At 42.9% G+C, this 20,104-nt stretch overlaps 2 protein-coding genes across 16 annotated transcripts in view; one reads left to right on the top strand and one right to left on the bottom strand.

Moving 5' to 3' along the window:
- Nucleotides 1-9,715, bottom strand: part of GIT2 (GIT ArfGAP 2) — a 49,219-nt gene extending 39,504 nt beyond the window's left edge. For 10 of the 15 annotated variants that reach the window (XR_010837064.1, XR_010837065.1, XM_067015941.1 and 7 more), the window contains exons 1-6: nucleotides 9,503-9,707; nucleotides 5,230-5,363; nucleotides 3,677-3,789; nucleotides 2,944-3,049; nucleotides 1,356-1,442; nucleotides 1,108-1,238 (exon numbers count right to left, since the gene is read on the bottom strand). Coding sequence is in view for 12 of the 15 variants with exons in the window: in XM_067015941.1 (XP_066872042.1) it covers nucleotides 1,108-1,238; nucleotides 1,356-1,442; nucleotides 2,944-3,049; nucleotides 3,677-3,789; nucleotides 5,230-5,363; nucleotides 9,503-9,554 (623 nt within the window). In the remaining 3 variants the exon portion in view is untranslated. Of the gene's footprint in view, nucleotides 1-1,107; nucleotides 1,239-1,355; nucleotides 1,443-2,943; nucleotides 3,050-3,676; nucleotides 3,790-5,229; nucleotides 5,364-9,502 lie in introns of all 15 variants that reach the window. The other 5 variants (XM_067015944.1, XM_067015948.1, XM_067015946.1 and 2 more) reach the window with 4 other exon arrangements.
- Nucleotides 9,716-13,466: 3,751 nt separating this feature from the next.
- ANKRD13A (ankyrin repeat domain 13A) overlaps nucleotides 13,467-20,104 on the top strand; it is a 39,136-nt gene continuing 32,498 nt past the window's right edge. The window contains exon 1 of the mRNA XM_059039514.2: nucleotides 13,467-13,863. Coding sequence (XP_058895497.1) covers nucleotides 13,768-13,863 — 96 coding nt within the window. The 5' untranslated portion in view covers nucleotides 13,467-13,767. The remainder of the gene's footprint in view (nucleotides 13,864-20,104) is intronic.

The raw sequence follows: 20,104 nt of genomic DNA, 5'->3' as shown, positions 1-20,104 counted from the left end.
AGTATCCTACAGTTGATAGTACATCTTCATTTAATTGGTTGAGTCTTTTCCTTTTTAATGGTATATGAAATAATGATGACCCATATAAACAGTGGAATGTTAGACCTGATGAAATACTACTGTATTCCTCAGTACCTAAGCTCTTATTCCCAGACACACTCTGCTCTATCCAATTAGGTCTCCTGCTGTGCCGAACATGCCCTGTCCATCCCTCCCTTCTGAACTTGACCCATGCCCTTCTTCTCACCTGGAACACCTTAGCTCCTCTTCACACACCCAAATCCAACCCACTCTTCAAAGACCAACTAAAGACATTTCTTAATGATTTGGGCCACAGTAAAGAAATCCTATATATGTATCCATTTTGGTAATGAGTTCTACATTATCTTGCCTCATTTAACTCTTACATGCATTTATGAACCCTTTCCTCCCTGAGAGAGTAAATTCTAGGAGGGCAGAGTTCATTTCACTTGTCATTTTCAAGTTGTCATTTGTCATTTTATCCTCTGCAGAGTATAATTCTTTGCAGTTAATAAAGTTAATTTGGAAAAAGGAAAGATGATCCATCTTCTATCATTTAAATGATAGTCAAGCCTAATCTATGGATGTATTTATTTTCCAGCACTTGACAGCCAAATTTTTGAAACAAAGAAAAAGTTAAAGAATTTTATAGCAAGCACCCAGATGTCCACTACCTAAATCCTGCAATTAACATTTTACTATACTTGTTTAACCACATATCTATCCATATAGATTTGTTTCTAAGTTCAAGCAATGACTAAAACTATTAAAAAACTGAGGAGTGTGTTCTGCAATTCCTCATACTTGATTTGTACTCCAACTATGGCTCAAATACCAGTGCGTTTAAAGGATAAAAAGAAATGAAAGACTGGAAGCTAAGCACAATGGTTAATGGTTCTACCCTCCCTGACTTTAGCTGGCTCTAAGATCATATGCATTTGAAATCCCTTCATCTGCAAAATAATAGCATGCAAACCTCTGAAGGGGTTAAATGTTAATCATACACAATTTAGCCACTTAACAATGAATCATACACAACAGAAATAATTCCAAACAGAGAGAGGTGACAAGAATCTAGCCTCTTACCTTGCATAATCAACAGGAGTTTTCCCACTCGCATCTTGTGTGCCTGGGTCTGCTCCATATACTGCCAATAATTCCGCCTGTAAAATCTGCCCTGCTTTGGAGGCGACATGGAGTGGGGTGTTTCCTTTCTCCTAAGAATCATTAATAAAAAGTATACAAAAAGAAGCAAAATTAAATAAATGAAAGGCTACACGAATGCAATCCATTTAGTTTCAATTTAATATCTGAATCAATTCATGCTTTCTTACAGGGTGAAAAAAGTTGGCTTGTGCTCCTAAAGATAATAGCCTCAAACAGGTTTCAAGATTCCCTGTTCTCACGCTTGAATGGAGTTGCTGAAAAATACACACACAAGAAAGAATATTTGTTAAAAATGTAAAGAATGACGTAGCAGAGCAGCTGGCGGACTATTTTAATACACATTATAGTAGTACTACATCATCTTTATTTAGTTCAGTAAGGTGGATGAAGCAGTCTCTCCCTTGCTGGTCACAACCATCCCCGGGCTCTAAGGCAAGGTCAGGTCCATTTTCCTGACAGGAAACTAGGGCTGGGAAGGCTGACCTGCCCAAATGCATGATCTAAGTGGCAAGACCAGACCTTGAGTGAGAGGGAGTGTGAAGAGGTGGCTGAGCATTGCTCTGAAGTCTGAATTTCAAACCATACACCCCTCAAGCTGTGTGACCTTGAGGAAGTGCTTTAAGCAATCTGAACCTCAGTTTCCTTATCTCTAAAATGGTGATAATAATGCCACCTATTCACAGGGTTACTATAAGGACTCAATGATATAACAAAGCATGGAGCCTGGTACGTAGGAAATGCTCAAAAAATATAGCTGCTATTATTATTGTTGACATTGTTATTCGTTGTTATTATTGAACCTATAGGGCTTTAGAGCTTCATATCCTATACCATGTAAATCACAGGATTCTGCCTTATATCACACCCTCTCCACAACACTATTCTTGGCCTTGTAGTCTTTCAGGGTGGGAAACAGGCCTGTGCTATACCAAATTCTGTACCACTACAGAAATGCCCTTATTACATTCAGAAGATGAGCTGCCTTCCTTCAAGTCTAACCTAGAATTGTCCAAAATGCAATAACTCTTATCATAGCAATGGAGAAATCTACACTAACATCTGTATCCAAGTCTTATTTTTAAATTAATCTTATTTTTTAAAATTGTGGTAAAAAACACATACCAAGTCTTATTAATAAATGGAAGTAACAATCATATGTATTTCCATGCAAAGTTTAAAATTCTGAATTATGAGTGCCTATGATCTGCGTGAGCATTTGTCAAAAGCAGTGCTTTGAAAATAAGGGTATGTATTTTCATGGCATCTCTCAAAAACATGTAAAGGCCCACATAAAGAAAACCATCTACTCATTCTGCAAGTTTAATAAACCATCTCGTGTACTACAGCTTTGAGTCACACCCTGCTTCCTGAAGATCCCACTCAGCATGCAACCTAGAAGCCTGCAGAAGTCCCACAGACCTTCTAGTCCCTCCTAGAAACAAACTCTGAGATGGCTCCTATTTCAAAGCTAAACAAACAAAAACGTACAGAAATACAATTTTAAAACCATATCTGAAAAATACAAATAGTTTTCTGGATACTTATTTGTCCCTCTGCTCCTTATACCTCCACTAACATGAATGGTTGCCATTTGAAGTAAGATGAAAGAAGAAACCAACTGCAAAAAAAGGTGTTACTAATTATGTAGTGTACAGAAAGGAGCTTTTGTTTTTCTTTTCTTTCTAAGTTTTTTTCAAATGAGACAATATGCTGCTTCATCCAGCAATTTTAGGGATTTTAAAAGGTGTGACCCACCTTACTAAGATCTTTGGCAGTCACACTATCGTCATCCCGGCAGGGCAAGCGGTGGACAAATGCTAACATCTGATACTTTGCTCTGATGAATTCTGCTTTATTAGGACTGGTTTGAAAACAAAAAAGAAAACAGTTCACTTGCACTTCAGATACGACATTCCCCATTCTTCAGACTGTAAAAAGAAGAGGAAGTGACCCACATCCCCCACTCAAGAACAGAATGAACAATACTGAAGTAAGTTTCAGCAGTGTGTTGTCAGGCCTGAAGTCTGAAAACATACATTAGTCATTATAATGGCCAGGACTGCAGAATACCTGCTTTATATAGCATCTTTCTGTTCTGTGTAATTTTCTTAATTGACCTAGCAACCTTTCAAGGAAGCAGCTCTTCATCCCATCGTATAAGTGAGGCATCAGGCAGACTGGAGCCCAGAACCGAGATTTCTGGTCCGTCTACTGTTTGAGTGCCAAAGCTCAAATGTGATTACATCAAAAGCCACCAAGCCTTAGTCTTAAACCGGAGAAACCACTGAATTGTGCTGGGTAACCATGCAAAAGAGATGGTCCCATGCCTGGCTTTGTTCTGCATTCCTAATAGCAAAGAGGTCAATGCAAAACTGGGTGACCACCTCCCGTGTTGCCCCCGTAGGGGCTGGTCAAAAACAGCTGCACTCCTTTCAGCGGGCCCCAGGGGTTACGAAGAAATAAAAGTATTTATAAACGTTTCACTCACTGTACTTTATCCTGTGGATTAGCTTTGCGTCTTCCACTGATAAGAGAGGCAGGGTCCAGCAAACAATGCTCCCATATAGAATTAGCACCATTATTATACAAGGTTTCAACCATCTAAAACCAAGCAGTATAAAATCATATTTAAGTTTCTTTCTGCAAACATCCAGTGGGAATCAGTGACTGAACTGGGAAAACAAAGCCCTATTACAAACACTAGCATGACTGGGATATCACACACTTCATTATCTTCTGTTTTAGAATGAGAAAGATGAACCTGTACGCAGGATTCAGGTTTGACCAGCAGGATAACTAAGTACTTAAATGGGTTTGATTACATTTTCTTATAGATGATGAAGAAAGAGTACTTTGACACTTTAGGACAGTATTTCCCAAGCCTGAACATCCAAATACTATTTTCAAGATTCTTAATATTTTTCTTTAAAACCACTTACTTCCTAAAACTTTCACTAGCAACTATAATTTGATGTGCTAGTTCCAGTTTTAGGCAACCATTTAAATAAATATTTGAGTATTACCTACATCTACCTTGAGTACCACTGATGGTTCACGTGCCATACTCTGGGAATTGTTGTTTTAGGGTCAAATCTGGCATTTTAAACTACTCATCTCTGACCTTTATTCAGATCCTATAATATAATGAGTACTCTGTATAATCTGACAGCAGTAAACATCCATTTTCACATGAGAATGAGCTGTTAGAAACTTCTGAGCAAAAGTTACTAATAAACCATGTCTCCCAATTTCATTTCAAAGCATGACTCCTGACGTGGCCCCATCTGCTTTTTACGTTAGTGAAGATACTGTCACATCAGAGATCCACACTCACTTGTTCTGATCCTTTGGTACACATAGGCAAGTTTTAAGGACGTGTTGTGCAGCTGGCACAGATTTAGTAAAATATGTACTCAAAACAAATGAAGGCGAAACACATGCATAAGTCTGAGTACCAACAGAACGCGAAGAATGTATACCCCGAAATAGAAGTACCGGTGACATGACAATGGACCCCCAAATAAAACAAAGGGCCCCCTGAACACTTAGCAGGGTGTTAGGCATTCAATCAAAACAGAACTTAATTGTCTCTAACAGGTTACAAGAACTTTAAGAGAACTTAAATCAGATGTTTCAGAAATTTCTGAGGAATCCCAGTCCATGCTTCTATCAAAGTGGACAACTTCATAAAAAGTTTCTAAGGAAGTCACTTTCAGAAACATTCATCACGGTATGTGGAAAAGACAGACGGTTTAAAAACAATTTCTGGTGACATTCTAGAAAGTCAGGAATGAAACATTAGTAGGAAATTCTAATGACTGTCTACCTATAGTTCAGATTTTGGGACAAGATTTACATTAGGAGGGAAAAAAATCTTAAATGATGAATTCAATAATTATATACAGCATCAATAAGCATGGCACCTCTGCTCAATTATGAGTCAAACATTTTTGTAAGATTTAAGAAGTATAATTTTAGTGCTAAAACAGTGAGCCCTAAAAACTTAAATTACAAACCATGAGCAGAATTCTTATTCTTTACCTGAAGCAATGTTGGAGGCCATGGTGTGTGTTTAAGATGCCTTACTTGAGAGATATGGCGCCCTAGACTCCGATGGACACTGCAGCACTCGTCACATATAAAAGTTCCCCTATTTACTGATGCCCAGGAAGGATCTGGAAAGAAGAATGAAATCAGTGGCAAGGATACCAGGTGGTTGCTATTCCGCCAGATGGCAAAAGATGACTGAGGTTTGGTTTTTCAGAAAAACAAGACATTTCTGTTGTTTTAGTATGCTAGTCAACATATCAAGCTGGCGAGTTTGTCTGATGCCCTAATGAGATCTACCATCTCAGATCTGTGCTCTTTCAATCAACGTAAGAGAAGCAAATTGAGAGGATTCACCTGAATCATTTCGAATCCATCTCCACAAGTAGCAAGATAACATAACTGTGTCAGTGAACAATCCACACAGAATTATGTGAAGTGAGTGGTGAAAAGACAGCTACCCTACAACTGCTACACATCTACATGCCACTGGGCTTAGCAGAAAGCTGCAAGTGACACAACTATACAACTGCTCAGCTGCTATGGTTCTGAACACAGACTGGGAAACCTGACCTTCTGTGCTAGGAAACGTGCTATCATATCCATTAGGTATTTTAAATAACGTGTTGAGTCCGATCCCGCCACTGATCTGAAAGGACAGAAGCTGTAAAAACAGCGGCTTCACAGAAGTAAAGATGTAAAATACAAGTGAGTAATACTTTTGGTGTGTGCACAATACTTCTTTTCCTGTGAAGTCCCACAGTGCTTCATTAGACATCCTTTGAAACAAGGAATAATTCACACTTGGTAAGCAGTAAGAATAACTCACACTGGGAAAGTAAACTGAATATTTAGAAACTCAAAATAAAGACAGACCTTCTACATTTCATCAGACTCACAATGGGGTGACAATAGGTGCTGCTCAAGCTGCCTGGCTTAAGGGGTACATTTAAAAATTCTTCAATGTCCACAAAAATCTCTAAAATGCATGTACACCATCTTTACCATTTCTAACAGTTTATTCCTTCCAACCATATAATGAAAAGTATGGGATTTCAATCAAAGACAAACTGGGAGTCAAAGAGTGTAGTGGTTAAGAGGGTTGGCTCTGGAGATAAGCAGTCCAGGGTTTGAACCCCAACTCTGACACTTCCTGAATAATGATCTCAGTGAAGTTATTTCTCTGAGGGTCCTCATCATGTATCAAATGGGAAGAACAACACATCTCAGGGTGGTGAGGATATTAAAGAGTAGGTGAAGTTCCTTGCATATAATAATATTTCCAAATTATTTTGTTAAGTACCATTCAAATATTTTCAAGAGCCCACTGAAATTCATGGCCACTAGAGAAAGTTTTTGATTGCTAATACATGAAACATTGACTGTTTCACATGAACACTGTCTTATTACAGTGAAAAATCTCAGTGGAGTTTTCAGGTAGTTGACTTCGGAGTAGGATATGAACTAGATTCACTAAAAAAAGGTAAACTATTTATTGAATACTAAGATTTGATCATAGTCAAATGTTTGCCATGAAATAAAACAGAAACAAAATTATTCAATGAAGTACAACTATGTCAGTACTACTAAGCCATTCTAAAAAACAAAGATTGGAAACACCAAGATGAAGGATCCCTGCAAAGATACATAACAACTTTGCTTTTTGCAGTGTGGTACTACGACTAATGACACACATACAAAAAGACTATTCGTTTTGAAGATTACCTTTGCTTTTCACGTATCATTCAGAGGATTCACAACCTTCTTGGAGGAAATTAAACAGGAACAAGACAATAAGGATTTAACACACACCAAGCAAGGCTCTATATTAATCACCTTAACATCGTGAATCAGAATCCCATGGAGAGAACATCAGAATGTTAACAACACAGTAAAATCCAAATCGAGTTTGTATGACTGAGGGTGGGTGAACCCCTTCCAGATTATCTGAACGTTTTATTCCAGGGCTTCTTAACCTGGGTTCTAGGAACACAACCAATGGGCTTCAGAAATGTCTATAACCCCTCTGAGAAATCTTAACATAAATTCTGTATGAAAGAGTTAAGCATGTGTGCATTTTCTGGGAAGAAGGCCTGAGCATTCATCAGAATCTCAAAAGGGTCACTTCCCTGGTGGCACAGTGGTTAAGAATCCACCTGTCAATGCAGGGGACACAGGTTTGTTCCCTGGTCTGGGAAGATCCCACATGCCACGGAGCAACTACGCCTGTGTGCCACAACTACTGAGCCTGCGCTCTAGAGCCCGCGAACCACAACTACTGAGCCCATGTGCCGCAACTACTGAAGCCTGCGCCCCTAGGGCCCGTGCTCCACACAAGAGAAACCACCGCAATGAGAAGCCAGAACACCGCAATGAAGAGTAGCCCCCGCTCACTGCAACTACAGAAAGCCCTCATGCAGCAACGAAGACCCAACACAGCCAAAAATAAATACATTAAAAAAAAAAGAATCTCAAAGGGATCCCCAACCCTAAAGGTAACTCTTTTACTAGGGCTTTGCAGAAAAGGCAGCACAAATTCCCAGCTGCTCAAGTTCAGAACATTTCAAGGTAGCCTAATTATATTCAAAACAGGAAGGAAGTGACTCAAGTCTCTGTAGATGAGGCATGAGACAACAACTAAAAAGATAACAATGGAAGAGAAAATGTTCTATAATGCACAAAACGCCGGAGAAGTGCAAGACAGTATTTATTATTTAGTTGAGTATTTAGTGTGGCAATGGAGATGCAGTTTTCCTTTGCCCCATACCATCCACTGAGAAGCAAAGAAAATGCATTTCAACAGGAAATTTAAATCTAAATTCATGCGAATCAAACATCACAGAAAGTTCAACTGAAAACAGGCAAGAAAATAAGGAAGTGGAACAAATAACATTTTTAGAGAATACAATGGAGTTCGTATAACACACTAACTTGGTTTCTGAAACACTTCTTTTTAAACTCCGCCACCCGTCTCCCTATCTTCAAAGGAAATTGGTAACCCCACTTACAGTATACAGGCCGTGCAATAACCACATAAGGTTTGAGTTATGATAATACTATTTAAAATCAGTCTCCACTTCCATATGACAAGATGAAGTTCCAAGCAGTTGCAAAAACACTGGTACTCATTTCGTTAAGATCGTTTATTGGACGCTATTGTGCCAAAGAAGCCATCTTACAACTTCAAATTCAAAGCAGATAAATCCAAACACTGAAAACAGCATAGAGACCTGTCAACCCAGTTCCAACCACTAAGCTGGATCTGAACTCTAAATCTGAAAACTATGCATAGGAGGAATGGTTCTGGCCTTTCAATGCTCCCATATGCCTATACTGCCTGAATGCACAAATGGGTATACTTGCCCGTGATCTGGTGTGTGTTTGTTTTGTAAGGTGTAATTAATGTAAGATTTAGAAATTCAACTATAGCTTTAAGGGACTGTAAAGGTTCTGTACACAGTACAAAAAAGAAAAAAAGGAAAAAAACCGCCTTAAATGAGATGATCCTAAGAATATTCATTGAATCTTCCCTACCCCTGAGCACTGTACTCCCAATTCTCCTCATCGGAAAAATGAGGAAATCAAGACTCGGCCAAATGAAGTCACTAGCCCAAGGTCACCCAGAGACAAAATCTAGTTTGAACTCAGCTCGTTCAGATCTCAGAACTTGAAACCAGCATTGCCTCCTAAGCGCTGGTCGCATTTTCAAGACCCCGACATCCCGGAGATTGCCCGCGGTGGAGTGGGAGTAGAGATGTCAGGAGCGGGGAACTCATCCATGGGGCTCCTGTGGCGAGCCTCAGTGCAGGGAAGCGGCGAGTGTCGCCCACTCCGGGCAGGGCCCCAGGGCCCCCTCCTGGAGCGGGAGTCTGGGTAGCTGTGGGGAGGGGGCTGACACCTGCAGCTTCTGGGGGCCGCAGCCGGGAGGACGCTCGCATTTCACTTCTGTAACTGGCCTTCCTGTGGATCGCCCAAGCCCCTTCCTGTTGGGAAAGCGGCCCCGACCCCGCCGTTTCCCCGCCCGGCCTGGGACAGAGGGGACGAGAAGGAAGGAAGGGACGGGAGGGCGGCGACCCCCTGCTCGCTCCGGCTCTGACAGGCCCGGGACAGTCCCGCCCCAAGGCCGCCGAGGTTCCTCCTCGTCCCGAGCCCAGGCATAGGGTGCAGAGCTCGACAGCCGGGACCCGCCCGGCCCGAGGGGGCGGCCCCGGGACAGGGGTCCCGGCCAGGAAAGCTGAAGGAAGCGGGCCCGGCTGGTGCGACTCACCCGGCCCGCTGCAGTCAGCGCACACCTCGCTGCTCCGGAGCCGCTTCGACATGGCTCCCGCCTCCACCTGCGGGGAACCTGGTGGCCCGGGACAGCGAAGGCGGCGGCGGCGGCGGCGCTTCCGCTCTAACGGGTCCCCACGGTGGTGCTGGCTGCGGCGCCTCTCCCCTCAGCGCCTCACAGCCGCGGCGCAGCACGCACGCGCGGGGAGGCGCCCTTCGGCGACGGGCAGGTCATGTGACCGGAAAGGGCACGCTGCCTTGTCGCCATCTTGAGTGAGGGCAGGTGTCTTCTGTCCTACTTCTAAATTTCTTTGATTTGGTGTCTCCCTCTCTGGAAGAGATTCGCTTCTTCCTAGCTCTGATTAATACCAGGGCAAGCAGCAAAACCTAATGACTAGAGGTATGCAGCCACAACCTTCCTGAGGCAATCAATAGTCAAGTCATTTAGCATAACTTTGGCCAAATTCACTTATTTATGCATTCCTTTATTCAGCAAATATTTATTGAGCATCTACTATGTTCCACACACTGCTCCAGGTACTGGAGAAGGAGCAGTGAGCCAAGAAGACGAAATTTCCTGTCTTTATGGAGCTTACTTTCAACTGCACTGGATCTACAATAAGTAAAATAGGAATATGTTAGATGTTTCCTTATGCTGCAGTTTTAATCTCATCTGCAAAATGGAGATAATGTGTATCTACCCGTAGCCCATGATTTGCTTTTGTATAGCCTGTTACTTAAAAATGATTTTTACATTTTTAAAAGGTTGGAAAGAAGAAAAAGGTGAGGAGGGATAGGATGAAGAATATTCAACAAAACGTATATGACGTGCAAAGCTAAATATTTACTGTCTGGCTAAGGACAAATGGGATAATTTACAGAAGAGTGTGGTGTGCCTGCCCCACAGTAAGCCCTCGATAATAGTAGCTCCTATTATTATTGGAAAAAAAATTTTTTTTTTTTGCCTGAGTTGGGTCTTTGTTGCTGCGCATGGGCTTTGTCCAGTTGCGGTGAGCGGGGACTACTCTTCCTTGCGGTGCGTGGGCTTCTCATTGCAGTGGCTTCTCTTAGTGTGGAGCATGGGCTCTAGGCATGCGGGCTTCAGTAGTTGTGGCTTGCAGGCTCAGTAGTTGTGGCTCGCGGGCTCCAGAGCGCAGGCTCAGCAGTGTTGGCGCATGGGCTTAGTTGCTCCGTGGCATGTGGGATCTTCCCAGACCAGGGCTCGAACCCGTGTCCCCTGCATTGGCAGGTGGATTCTTAACCACCGTGCCACCAGGGAAGCCCTGGAATTTGATATTACTATTATTTTCTAATCACAAGTTTTCTTTTTGTCTTGAGGATAAGAATAGATAATCTAACAGGATGGTGTGAGATAAACACAATGAGATGAGTTTAAGAAGTGTGAAGAAGATCAGAGATGTGATCCTAATGCTAATGAATATTGTATGTATTATATGTAAACACAACCATGATCTCCCTTCAGCAAATATTCCATGGCTATTGTGGGCCAGGTACTGTTTTAACTTTAGGTACTCTGGTGAGCAATTATCGTGGAGTTTTCTGACTAATGAATTAAGAGAAATGTTCAGTAAACATAGGATGATGAAGAGAAAGAAAATTAAATTGCACAAGGCTTCTGAAAGGATAGAAGTCCTGGAAGAGGTCTCAGAAGCACTGGTCTTTGGTTCATCTCTCCATTTTTATAAATGTGTGGTATGGGCATAACCACATAATTCCCACACATTCCACGGTTAGAGCTTCTGGGTTCCATCCTGATGCTCCTGCATCCTGTTTTGGTTTGCAGACTAACAAATCTTCTGGACTCAACACATGTGGAGAATGGATTAGGCCAGGATTCTTGAACAGCTGTTGTTGCAGGCATCTGAAAAGCTGGATGTGCACAAGCAAGGAAGGCAGAGGGTATGCTTTCAGGATGCATTAAATAACTTTGCCCAGTTATGTGGTCTAGTTGTAGACAGCTGTGCAGAAAGCTCAGGCTGGTGAGTAGCTGTAAGTTGACTTAGTTCTTCATTGAATCAAGGAGTTATAGTGTCTTAGGTTGAAACCCAGAGAATGAACTTAATAGTGGCTGACTGTGGTCAAGTCTAAGTATTATCTATTAGTCCTTTTGGCCATAACCCCAAATTCAACTGGCTAGCTTCAAAAATAGATGACATTCATATGTGGAATAAACCACCACCTTAGGTAACTTTGAATCATAACCCACTTTGGAGTTCAGGTAGAACAGTGCTTCTCAGTGGGGGGGTGGGGGATGGATTTTTGTCCTCCAGGGGACATTTTGCAATGTCTGGAGACATTTTGAGGGTAGTGTTACTGGCATCCAGTGGATAGAATGGCCAGGGATGCTGTTCAACATCCTACAAAGCACAGGACAAGTCCCACATAAAGAATTATGTGGTTCACATCTTCCTTTCCAATTTGGGTTCCTTTTATTTCTTTTTCTTCTCTGATTGCTGTGGCTATGACTTCCAAAACTATGTTGAATAAAAGTGGTGAGAGTGGGCATCCTTGTCTTGTGTCTGATTTCAGAGGAAATGCTTTCAGCTTTTCACCATTGAGTGTGATGTTAGCTGTAGGTTTGTCACATACGGCCTTTATTATGTTGAGGTATGTTCCCTTTATGTAGTATTCAACAATGGAATAGTACTCAGCCATTAAAAAAAGAATGAAATTTTGCCATTTGCAGCAACATGGATGGACTTGGAGGTCATTATGCTAAGTGAAATAAGTCAGACAGAGAAAGATAAATACAGTATGATATCACTTATACATGGAATCTAAAAAATACAACAAAGTTGTAAATATAACAAAAAAGAAGCAGATTCACAGATATAGAGAGCAAACTAGTGGTTACCACTGGGGAGAGCGGGAGAGGAGTAATATAAGGGTAGGAGAGGAGGCACAAACTATTGGGTGTAAGGTAGACTCAAGGGTGTATTGTACAACACTGGGAATTTAGCCAATATTTAGTAAAAACTGTAAATGGAAAGCAACTTTAAAAAATTTTATTTATTTATGGCTGTGTTGGGTCTTCACTGCTGCGTGTGGGCTTTCTCTAGTTGCGGCGAGTGGGGGTTACTCTTCTTGCAGTGCTCAGGCTTCTCGTTGTGGTGGCTTCTCATTGTGGAGCACGGGCTCTAGGCGTGCCGGCTTCAGTAGTTGTGGCACGTGGGCTCAGTAGTTGTGGCTCGCGGGCTCCAGAGTGCAGGCTCAGTAGTTGTGGCACATGGGCTTAGTTGCTCCGCAGCATGTGGGATCTTCCCAGACCAGGGATTGAACCCGTGTCCCCTGCATTGGCAGGTGGATTCTTAACCACTGTGCCACCAGGGAAGCCCCGGAAAGCAACTTTTAAAAATTGTATAAAAAATAAAAATGAATAAAGGTAAAAAATAAATAAATTAAAAAGAATCAGAGCTACCAGAATAGCAAAAGAAAAAAAAAATTATGTGGTTCAAAATGTGCTGAAGTTGAGAAATCCTGAGATAGAACCATCCTCTTATTGTGCAACTATTTAAGGTCACTTCTCCAGAGTTTATAATTCCCCCTTGAAAATTGTTTGGTGTTGCCCACTTCCAAAATGGCTCCTGACCAATCGTGGAAGCATCTACCCAGGTCCAAAAAGGCTAGGAGTCAGTAACTAGAATGGTTTGGTCCAGGCTCCTGTTATCACCCCGTGACCGCAGAGCCGGTGGAAGAGGCCCAGTTGTGGACCGAACCATATGAGAAAGCTGGAGCAGGGGGAAAGGGAGTGATGAAGGGTAGACCGAGTTTTCCATGTAGAGATTCTGGGCTAAAGAAGAGAGTTTTATCTCTGTTTTGGGTATTACTGTGTTTCCTGGTGTGGACTTCAGGTGGGTGGGGTTGGGCGGACCCCGGACCAGGTGGTTGTCCTTTCCTCCCCCCCGCCACGGCGCGCGGTGGTTCGCTCCCCGCACTTCCCTGTTTGGGGCAGTTCTGCCCGCAGAAGTCGGTTCGGGAGCTGTCAGCGCAGGCGGGAGCGCGGCGGGGCGCGGGGTGGGCGCGGCCGACCCCGTCCCCGACCCGGCCCGCGACCGCCCACCTCCCGCGCGTGCCCCTTACCTGGCCAGCTAGTCCCCCTTGCCTCGTACCGCGCCCCTCGCTCGCTCCCCTGGTTCTCTTGCTCGCCAGCCGCCGGGCGGGCGGGCGGGCGGGCGCCGGAGACCCTGCCGGTGCTGAGGCTTGGCAAGCGGGCGGTGAGGGCCCGGCTGCGGCCTCCTCGCCATGTCCTCTGCCCGCGACGCTAGCGGCCACTTCCCTTTACACGTCCTGGTCTGGAACAACGACTACCGGCAGCTGGAGAAGGAGCTGCAGGGCCAGGTGAGGGGCGAGGCGGGGGGAGTCGGGGGTCGCATCGCCTCCCTGAGCCCATCTCCAAGCTCTCTGCCCTCGGGGCCCCGCAGACCCCTTCCAGTCTGCAGTCGTGGGACAATAATAATAATAATAACAGAACACGTATTAAGTGTTTAATGTGTTCCAGGCCCTGTGTCGAGGTTTTATATATATGATCTCTTTCAGCCTTTCCAACAACCCTAGGAGGTAGGTACTATCGTTAAATTTGACAGAGAAGGAAACTGAGGCTCTCAGAGGTTATGTGCCTTACAGAAGGTCCCTCACCTAATAAATACCAAATCAGGATTTTTAACTCTGGCCAGCTGGCTCCAGCGTGCACCATCTTAACCAATTAGGCCTGCCTCTCCCCAAAATGTATGAGCAACACACACCTCTCACCCCACCCATACTTTTTGTAAGGAAGGGCTTGGTTGGGTTTGGAGTCCAGGTTCTAACTTGCCCTGTGACCTTGGGCAAGGCATTTTCCTTTTCTGGCCCACGTCCACTTATTTGTAGAATGAGGGTCTTGATACCCTTGTGGGCAAATCTTGTACTTGACTATTATCAATAGGTCAAGTTTTAGAATCACTGGTGCACAGCATCCTTAAAATCACTTTCTGTTCTAAAGTGCTTTCATTCCTTACCTTTTATTTATTCCCATCTTTATAAGAAGTGGTTCTCAGTTTGAAGTGATTTAATCCCTCATCCCACACATCTAGTAACTAATGGAGACATTTTTGGTTGTTACAAGTGGGGAGTTGGTGTTATTGGAATCTAATGGGTAGAGGCCAGGGAAGCGGCTCAAAATCCTATAATGCACAAATGCGTAAGACACCCCCCTCCCCAACTAAGATTTGTCTGTCCCAAAATGTCAGTAGCATTTTGCTTGAGAAACCCTGCCTTAAAGGCATCCCAGTAATTCTGGGGCGTATTCATATCCTCAAGTTACAAACTAACAGACTTAGCAGTTAAGATGAGGATTTGTAATTATTTGGTATAATTGTTCTGGTTGACTTCATTTTATCCAGTGTGCTAAAGTTCTGGTTTTTGAATGGCTCCAATTTGATGCTGTAATTGTCAAGAAATTTTAGAGGTAAAGGGGCACTGCTTTTCTTACGGTTGGCAAAAATTGAGCAAGGTCAGCATCCCCCCATTTGATGAACGGTTACTGCTAAGTGTGTTCTTGTACCTTGACATCTCCCTTTTAAGTGTGTTGAGCACCCAGTGGAAGCCAAAAGTTGCTCTTTTTTCATTTAAATTCTCTATCCCGACAGAATAAACTTTCGTTGTAAGAGTCATTGCTGTTAATTAGATCATGCCCCCAGAGTAAATGATTCACCGTTAGGCATTGCAATATACCTGATGATTTAATTCCCTTTCTCTTGCTAAACGTGGCTCAGAGAGGATCCTCCATGATTTTGCTCTCAGATTTCAGTCTCACCTTGGACACTTTAAAAATGACTGGACAGTCTTGTTAGTTCTGCTCCGTTTTGCTTCTGCACTTCCTCGGTATCGGGGCCGCCCAGCTTCTTACGAAATATTGAGATAAAGTACAAGGAAAGTCACAAAACTAAAATCCTATTTGATAGAGAGGTTCGTCATTGTCCTTAAACCACACACACGTTCAATACTGATTTCTGAAAGCAGCAGGCTTTCTGTTCATTGGAATGAGGAAAAGAGTTTAAGTGAAGCGCAGTCTTTCTTTATAGAAAAACTTGTTCAATAAGACCAAGTCTTGGTTTATAATCTACAATGTGGCATGGTTGAATTATTTCTTTTTCCTGCAAGCTATGATAGACATGTTCATTGAAAGTTCGCTGTGCCTGTTACCTTGAAAAACATTAAGGACATTTGCGATTAGAGAATTATAAGTTTGCAGCAGGTTGTCCTGGAGTAAATTGATCCTTAATGCCTTTGACTGGCAAGGAGGTCAGGAAAGAATATTCATCTTTGCTAATTATTTGGTTTTGGCTTTGTTATTGGTTATCACTGTAGATCATTCCACAGGATCCTGTTTTCTCTGGGGAAGGGATAGTTGAAGCGTATTCAGAAAGAACATCTTGACCGTGGAAGATCGACTGTCATGACCACGCAATCCAATTTCGATCCTGAAACTTGGCTATTGAAGGGGTGGACATGGGGCTGGCTTCAAGGGTGTGTGACCTGGCAGTTGCACAGGGCCTTGTGCTCAGAAGTGGCTGGTGTTTGGTGTTTTTTTTTTTTTTTTTTTTGGCTGTGCTGTGCGGCATGCGGGATCTTAGTTCTCTGACCAGGGATCGAACCCGTGCCCCCTGCAGTGGAAGTGTGGAGTCTTAACTACTGGACCACCAGGCAGGGAAGTCCCTCGTGCTTGGTTTAATGCTCTGCAGTTATCATCTTGAAATTCTTAATTATTTTTTTTGATTAAGGGGCCTTGCATTTTGATTTTTCTCTGGGTCCTGCAAATTATGTAACTGCTTTCAGGGTCAAGAAGTTGATAATTGATGTCATTAAAGTACAAGGCGGGGAATATTTTGCTGCTTTCATATTTATCGAGATCGTCTGTTAATTACGAAACAGTTGCCTACACCTGTGCCTTGGAGGCAGTTAGGTTAATGGCCAGTGCTATCGCAGGTTAGGTTGTGAGCTTGGGTGCTTAATTTACCCTTGCCGAATCGGTTCATCACCTGTCAAAACGCGGTATTTTGCTATTTTGCCAGGCACCGTGCTGAAATGTTTTATGTGAAGTTTTAGATTTAATTCTCACATCAGTCCCCCGGGGTGAGTACTATTGTGATTCCCATTTCACAGATGAGGAAACGGAGGTGAAGAGGTTCAGTCACCTGCTTACCCAGTAGTCGAACCAGGATGTCAACCCAGAAAGTCACAGTCTGCTTTAATCCTGTATTCTTAACCCTTCCGCTTTACTTCTTTCAGTGAAAGTGCCTCCATTTCAGGATTCTGGAGAATGAAGCAGAGAAGGCAAAGATCAGAAAGATCAGAAGGCAAAGGCACTTAGTAAATGGTAGCAGTACATTTACTATACTTGCTGCTGCTATTATTATAATCATCCTGGGAATGTAGCTTCTTTTATGTATGTTCCAATTTTTCTACAAAGAACATGGATTAGTTGCATAATTAAAAACAAAAAAATTCTTATCACCCCAGCAATAAAACCAGCTGTTTCACTTGAGGCTTTGTTTGCCAGTAATTTACTGCTGTCCGTTCCTTCATTCCTTCCATCCCACGAGTGAGACGTGAAGCAGGCACACTGGTAGCTGTAAGAGTTTTATTTTGTTCTAGGAACAGTGGCACAGAAAGAATCAAGTTTATCCAGATGAAGAGGATAAGCACGTGTTTCTGAGTGTGAGTGAGTCAGCCCCAGTGCCACTGTCTTGCTGATAGCTGGAGTTCACTGCTTGTGTAACTTTGCCAGTGATGAGATTGTTTCACGCTTTCAACGTTTACTCAGCAGAGGCACTTTATTAAGTGCCTCTTAACCCATCAGCTCTACTGCCTTTAATATTCAGCAGGACCTTGAAGTTGGCTGGTGCAGTTGAAATGATTTGTGTTATGGTTATGTCATTTGTCACTTAGCCAGAGAGGTCTGTTAAACATCTTTTGGCCTTCCTGCTGATGCTGGGAGAATGAATGAAAATTTAAGGGGACAGATGCAAAGGTCAGTCAGTGCACCTTAGCAGGGGAGAGAAAGCCCTGGGATCGAGTGGAGTAGAGGGTGGCAGATGATGCCTGACTCCAGAGCCAGCCCCCCATTAGGGAGCCAGCAGTGAAAGCACAAAATCTGGGCAAGAGGAAGAGGATGTTCTAGGCAGCAGCAGTGCCCGGAGCCTGACAGGGAACCACCCTGAGGTTCTCATCCCAGCCCGGGGCTAAGCTGGGTGAGGCCACTGGGCACACGTTGAAGCCAGTGCCCGTTGGCTAGAGGCCTGCTGTGAGCCAGAGCCTTGCATCCAAGGGGAAGGGCCTGGAGCCCCCTCTCAGCTGCTCCTCCTCAACCCTCAGGGGCTCAGGCTCACCTTAGGAACCAGGCCTGTATGGCTACCTGCCCCCAACCCCCGACTCGGAGTGAGAGAACCAGCTCAGGCCACAGCCGCAGAGGACCAAGGCGGTCTGAGAGTGCACAGGAATGAGGGTGGTTGACTCTCTCAAGCGAGTGGAGGGCTGCTTAGCAGCCTCTTGCGCGAGGCCTCCCCAGGAGGCCCCTGTGAGAGTTTCTGAAGCTCTGGCTGTGCGCTAGGGACCAAAGCTCAGAGGGGTTGAGTAATCCACCCAAGGCTAGTGAGGGGTCCGGAAGTGGGCCCGGTTGTCTGGCTCTGCAGCCCGCACTCAGCTGCGCCTTGACTGCGGCTGGAGGACAGCGCGCTGGCAAAGAGGGCTTGGACAAGAAAAGTCGGTGGACTTACATTATCACATAAGGAGACGTGTAGAAATCTCATTCCTTTTCTTCTCTTGGGGCACAATGATAGTTAAGAGGGTGGGGATTTTTAATTTGGTACAGCTCATGACGGAAGAAACTTAAAGGAAAAACTTACATGGTCGGCTTCAACAGTGAATTCCAGTTAAATTCTGAAAACTCTTGCTCACTAAACTAACGTCATTAGTTGAAAACCCTAAGCTCCACTATTAACTGTAAGGAAATTTGAACAAATCCATTTTAGGGAGAAAGTGACGGCTTATATGAAACTATCTAATGTAGGTGTATGATAATAAGTGCTGGCTCTTCAAAGTGCTTTCTGTGGGGGTTAGGCTTGTGCCTTTGCCCTTGTAAGAACTTTGTAAGGTAGGTGGGTTTTTTGGGTTTTTTTTTTTTTAATCCCGTTTTACAAGGGAGCAAACTGAAGCTCAAGAGAAATTAAGCAGCTCGTCAAACAGCATATAGATAGAGGGTAGATTAGTTTTATGTCTTACATAAAACACATACATATGTTGATTTTCAAACATCTTTATTGAGATATAACTCACTAATGCAATTCCCTCATTGAAGTATATTATTCACTGTTTTTTAGTATATTCAGAGTTGTGTGACTGTCACCACTATCACATTCCAGAACATTTTCATCACCCCAAAAAGAAACCCCACACCCATTAGCTGTCATTCGCTATTTCCCCCCAACCCCTTCAGCCCCAGACAACCATTAAGCTGCTTGCTATCTGTACAGATTTGCTTATTCTGGACATTTCATGTAAATGCAGTCATACAATATGTGGCCTTTTGTGTTTGGCTTCTTTAACCTAACATGATGTTTTCAAGGTTCATCCATGTTGTGGAGGTATTAGTACTTCATTTCTTTTAATGGCTGAATAATATTCCATTGTATGTATAGAGTACATTTTGTTTATTCATTTTCCAGTTGATGGACATTTGTTTTTTCCCACCTTTGGGCCATTATGAATAATGCTGCTATGCATATCTGTGTGCAAGTTTTTGTGTGGTTGTATGTTTTTATTTTTTTTAGGTAAACACCTGCAAGTGGAATTGCTGGGTCTTATAGTAATTCTATGTTTAACTTTTGGAGGAACTGCCAACTCTTTTTCAAATTGACCGCACCATCTTACATTCCCACCAGCAGTGTTTGAGGGTTCTAGTTTCTCCACATCCTTGTCAACACTTGTTATTGTCTGTCTTTTTATTGTAGCCCTCCTAATGGGGGTGAGGTATTATCACTTTGTGGTCTTGTGTTGCATTACCCTAATGATTAGTTATGTTGAGCATCTTTCATGTGCTTATTGGGCATTGGCATATCTTCTTTGAAGAAATGTCTATTTAAATTCTTTGCCCATTTTAAAACTGGATTATTTGTCTTTTTATTCTTGAGTAGTTAGAGTTCTTCATATTTTCTGGATACTAGCCCCTTATTAAGCATATGACTTGCAAATATTTTCTGCCATTCTTTAGGTTGTCTTTTTACTTTCCTTATGTCATTTGAAGTACAGCAGTTTTCAGTTTAGATGGACTGTAGTTTATCTGTATTTTCTTTTGTCTCTTATGCTTTTGGTGTTGTATCTGAGAAGGTTTTGCTTAACGCAAGTTCACAAAGATATAATCCTATGTTTTCTCCTAAGAGTTTTAGTGTTTTAGCTCTTACATTTAGGTTTTTGATCAACTTTGAGCTAATTTTTGCATATGGTATATACAGTACTTCAGTCTTTTGCATGTGGATATCTAGTTGTTCAAGCACCATTTGTTGAAAAGATTATTCTTTCCCCATTGAGTTATTTTGGCACCCTT

The sequence above is a fragment of the Kogia breviceps genome, chromosome 15 (assembly GCF_026419965.1).
Source record: "Kogia breviceps isolate mKogBre1 chromosome 15, mKogBre1 haplotype 1, whole genome shotgun sequence".
NCBI lineage: Eukaryota > Metazoa > Chordata > Mammalia > Artiodactyla > Physeteridae > Kogia > Kogia breviceps.
This window is presented reverse-complemented; position numbering and strand designations above follow the sequence as displayed.